The following is a 5,587-nucleotide window of genomic DNA, read 5'->3' on the forward strand; positions in this document are numbered from 1 at the left end:
TATTTTGTTCACTGAAGAAAAAACAAATTATACTAGATTGTTGCTTTTCGTATCGTCGAGACAAAAGTTGTTTAAAATGTATTTTATTCAAGCTTTTTGAGAGACAAAAAGGAACATAAAAATATTTATATATTTTTGCTCTGAAATCTTCATACTATTGTACTTCGGATATATTTCATAAAAGTTAATAACGAAATAAAAATGCCAAATATTTACCTGGCTACGTTGGTTTGCAAAACAACACCAACAACAACAGTAGTAATGCAAGCATAAATACTAGATTTTCGACAGTCAGCAACTTTGTTTTGAAATAAGTCAGAATAGTCTAAGTATATATCCTTTGTACTAGTAATAATTTATGAATACCTACATACCTTCCTACCTACCTACCTTCCTACCTACCTAAACACACACACACACACACACACATACATGTCATACATACATACATACATACATACATACATACATACATACATACATACATACATACATACATACATACATATAGTCTCTACAATCCTGATCTTCATTCAGCCTGATAACTCTACGCCTCAGGTCACTTGTAATTCATACTTCAATTCAAATTTTACCCAAGCCCCTCGGCCCATTTTCCAACTGTTTACTTCAGTTAATTCTTTCTATTGACACTCCTTCTTCCGAATCGTCAATTAATTTGTTCTCACAGCACTGGGATTATCTGTCGGCAACCGTGGCGAATCCGACCCGGTGTGTGGCAAACTCCAACATGTCATATAAATTCGATAGTTTCATTGGCTAAGCAGATAATGTGGGTGGAGCTAATATCTGCTCTCCTCTCAACAGATCGGCAGATAATTAACACTGTTGAATATCCAGAAGTGAAACGTTTTGGCAATATCTTCTCGCAAACGTCTCAAACTACACAAATATATCATAGTGAATACACCTACAGTATAAACTTTTTTCCTCGAAGTTTGAACATTGTTTGAAAGTTACAATGACTGTACCGAGTAAGCTCGTTTCAGACCTGCACCGGCAATATAAAACTGGATAAGAAACCGCATGTCTATTGATATGCAAGGAAATAGATAGCGACTTCTCAAAAGTAGTTGAACAACTGAATCGAATATCTTCGTGGAGAAAGAGAATCGAAGAAGAATTAAAAGAACAAATATACTAGACAGATGCTGAAAATGCAGCCTGGAGGATTGACCCATCGATATCCGGGAGTTTCGCCGCCATCAATGCCCAGTATCACCAATGGTTCCGGACTGAGCATGATGCCTTCTTTTTTCGGAGATCAAAACTACTACCGGCATGGCGGGTATACCGGGATGACTGTTGGTGGGATGGCGATGTATGGACCGGGTCCGGAGCAGTATTCGCTAACTAGACACTCTCAGTATTCACCATACTGTCCACCTCACCACGCTGCAAAGGACATGGTCAAACCACCTTACAGCTATATCGCTCTTATTGCGATGGCGATTCAAAGTCAGCCGGACAAGAAGGTAACTCTGAATGGGATTTACCAATTTATCATGGACAGATTTCCATTTTACAGAGAAAATAAACAGGGATGGCAAAACAGCATCCGCCATAATCTGTCCCTGAACGAATGTTTTGTGAAAGTCCCAAGGGATGACAAGAAACCAGGTAAAGGATCTTACTGGACCCTGGATCCGGATAGTTATAACATGTTTGACAATGGCAGTTATCTTCGACGCAGAAAAAGATTCAAAAAGAAGGATGCAATCAGGGATAGAGTTGAACGAGATAAAATAATATGCGAACAAAAGAAGTTGGAAAATGGGGAGAATGAAAATTCGTCGACTGATGGCCTTAGTGATATACACGGAGAGACTAAATCCTTGGATAATTCGGACACTTCGGAAAGTCCAAGGAAACATGACCATGATGGTAGAAAATCTTCTGATCTCGTTAAAGTAGCAACAAAGTTGGAAAAAACGGATTCGCCAAAGAATGAATGCTCGTCTACCCGTATTCCAGCAAGTCCTAACTCATTACCTATTCCATTGGACCCTGCACTCACTCACGACCCGTCAACCTCCACGTTTTCGGTTGAAAATCTAATGACGCCAAATTCAGTGACAGCTTGTGAAATTTCCGGATCAGGTTCATACCTTGGGAACCGCACACCACATATTTTGTCACCTCAGGTTTTACCCTACCCTCGGGATTCTCGTGCACTAGACCCATATAGGAACGTTACAAGTACCACAGCCTCGGCATCAGGACTTTACGGTTACCAAGGAAACATGAATACACATTCTATATTTCAGACTTCCCCAGACTCCGCCACAAGACAGGGTTTGAGCCTCACTGCTCAAGGGGGCGAGGGAACGGGTGAGAGCCCCACAGGATCAACACATAGCCCCGTCCCCGCTCCGGCCCATATGCATAATCATAGCACACTATCACAGTCAAACGGATTGAGCCAAGGGATGTTTTCGGTTTCTCAAAATCAGCCCTACAGTAGAGCAGGCACTTGGTATATGACTCCCTCCCCAACAGAACTTTCCCACCATCACGCGACGGAGTTCAATTCCTCCTCCCCATTTGCAAACATGAGGGACATGTTTGACTCGCAAAGATTTCTGGGGACCCAAGGACAATCACAATCTCCGGCTAGTTGCCAGCTAGCGGCATTCAGGACTTCTTACAAAACCACATCCCCGTATGCCTGTGATTATAGCAAGTTTTAGCCGTTGAAAAAACAAAGTTAATATAGGGTCTAATACTTTTCTTGTTTAAGAGAAATAACACGTGCTCGATGTGTGAATTTTTTTATATAAAAAAATCAGTTATATATTTTTTCCTTGCAATCTCCAATACCTCGTGGTTTGTGCTTGATTGGTTCTGATTCTAATGGAACTTGTTTATAAATAAGTGTCTGAGGATTCGCATTAACGTTGTCAGTGTGGTCGCGTACACATGGAAGCAATAGTTTGGTGCAACATTTTAATTCGTCTGCTATAGGATGGATATAAACAAAACCAAAGGAGTGAATTAACATCTGCAATATTCATCAAGTTCTACTTTACTTAGACTAAAACGCGATTCGAATATCCGTTCCGGAACTTGTTCTTCAATAGAATCTCAAAGTAAATTTAAAGGTGTTGGCGAACTTTTACCTGAAAGAGTAATAGCCACACAGAATTGTCCGACTCGAGATATAGAGGTCAAAATTTTACAAATTGGAATAAAATTAGTGTGTTTATTTTCATGAAGACATTTCCTTCCGCTCTTGAACTCACTGGAGCATCAAAGTTTTAAAGGAAGACTACCGAAAACGGCTGCAAGTGAAAATAAGAAAAGTGTTGGGTCTGTTGTATTTAAATTTGTGACTTTGTTATTTTATTTCTGCAAGAAGTATATAGGAGTAACATTATCATTTTGGAACTAATTTTAAAAAAAATAAACGATACCAAAATACAAATTACTAAATTGGTGGATTCAGCTTCACGTGAAGGTTCTATATGTTAGTCAATTTCGTAATCAAGTTAAAATATACTTTTTCTTAATGATGGAAAATATATCGAATATTATATGTATTATTATATCCACCACACAGTTTTGATAAAGTGTGATGGAACTATTATATTATTTCTACACTTTTCAAAATAGCTCCTTGGTCCAATATTAACTTTTAGATAATCTATGTCTTTTTTATGTGTTTTCTTCCTGAAAGATTAATACAGATATTTAACAATTATTCAAATGAATCTGAGTATATTTTGACTCTCTCTCTCTCTCTCTCTCTCTCTCTCTCTCTCTCTCTCTCTCTCTCTCATTTAGACAAGATATTCTCTTTCCATGTAAGGAAAATTAGTATTAGTTTTGTAGTAGTATTATATTGAACATTATATTTCCAACATTCAGTCAGTCAGTCACGTCAGGAAAGCAGATAATGTAATAATGTAAGTATAATGGTCCATTATGTAATGATGATGATAATAATAATAATAATAATAATAATAATTATTATTATTATTATTATTATTATTATTATTATTATTATTATTATTATTATTAATCATTAGTAATTATTAATAAGAATTAATACTAATTAATACTAATAGGAAGAAGAAATATAAATATATTCTACATGTTACACAGCTCATGACGATTTAAAGTTCCTCAAAAATATAGTCCAAAATGTGTAATGAGGTTATATCACTACATAAACTTGTATGGGCGATAACAACGGTTTTGATAATTTTGTATCTTGTGAAATGATTTTACTACCATAAATATTTCAACAATAACAACGATAAATGCAACACAAGCTACTACTACTGCTACTATTAGTACAATTGCTACTACTACTTCTGCTGCTGCTAATACTACTTTGCTGCTGGTACTACTACTTCTGCTACATAAATATTTACGCAGCTATTATTATTATTATTATTATTGCTGTTGTTGTTGTTGTTGTTGCCATCGTCGCATAGGCTTGAAATGTCCATAACAATAGTTTCTTGTATCTTCAGCCGTTACAACAGAAACAGCAAAGACAAAAGCAACAATAACTAATATTTCTGTTATCGCTACCACTAATACTGGTACAATAATTTTATACAACAATGATGACGACGACGATGATGATGATGTTGGTTATTATTATTATTATTATTATTGTTCTTGTTGTTATTGTTCTTGTTGTTGATGTTATTGACCAACAATAAGACTTTAATGCAAGCCCATTTAAGGAAAACATTAGTATCACAAGGTTAATAGTAATTAAGATGTGAAGAGTTGAATAGTCATGATTGAAAAGTTCAACAAAAAAAAATGAAATTAAAAGAGGTTTGGGTTGAAACCCTAAGTAATAATAATTATGATAAGATATTTTAGGGGATAAAGAACTGATATTTCTTTATAATAACATTGCAAGCAATGATCTACCGTTTACGTTAATTATAGCTAAATGTTGCGGGTTTTCTTATCCGATTGATTTTTTTTTTCCATCTTCGCTCGGTATGAGAAAAGTTAATCAAATTGCAAATTCTTTTTGAAATAGTAATTAATCATATACAAATAGTAATTAATCATATACATGTATCAGAATTGTAATGGATACATTTTGCGTCGATATCCAATGGCGGGTTTAAGGTCAGATACATGTATAGTTATACTTCGTTATACTTGATACCTACTCTGACATGTATTCGATTTGTTTTTTTTATATATGCATAGAAATATACAAATGTATAAAGTCACTAATAGTATTGTGCTGTTCTTTAAGCTTACAATGATAAATGATTTCAATGATAACATAAGACACTAAATTTCAAGCAATTTAAATAGATGTAACACTTTGATAATATGGACGATTACATTTCAATAATATCGATTGGTCTTTCGGAAGTTTAATCGAAAAAAATATGCACAAGGCCATAAAACTTATTTGCTAATTTTAACTAATTCTAATCTGCATAATTTGGTACACATTTGTCCTACATCATATAAATTAATGATATAAATTATGTATTTTGAAGTTACTTATAAGGAAAAGTGCTCAGAATATTCAACATTTCATATGTCACACGAAAAATACACTGTTGAATAAATGGCAGAATTT

At 34.9% G+C, this 5,587-nt stretch overlaps 1 protein-coding gene across 1 annotated transcript; it reads left to right on the forward strand.

Annotated features, from left to right (window-relative positions):
* The first annotated feature begins 869 nt into the window (after positions 1-869).
* LOC149782720 (forkhead box C1-A-like) lies at positions 870-3,718 on the forward strand. Its single transcript, XM_089934907.1, has one exon. The coding sequence runs from the start codon at positions 1,167-1,169 to the stop codon at positions 2,706-2,708; it is 1,542 nt and encodes a 513-aa protein (XP_089791033.1). The 5' UTR covers positions 870-1,166; the 3' UTR covers positions 2,709-3,718.
* Positions 3,719-5,587: the final 1,869 nt, after the last annotated feature.

The sequence above is a fragment of the Sinohyriopsis cumingii genome, chromosome 15 (assembly GCF_028554795.1).
Source record: "Sinohyriopsis cumingii isolate HCF-2022 chromosome 15, ASM2855479v2, whole genome shotgun sequence".
Classification (NCBI taxonomy): Eukaryota; Metazoa; Mollusca; class Bivalvia; order Unionida; family Unionidae; genus Sinohyriopsis; species Sinohyriopsis cumingii.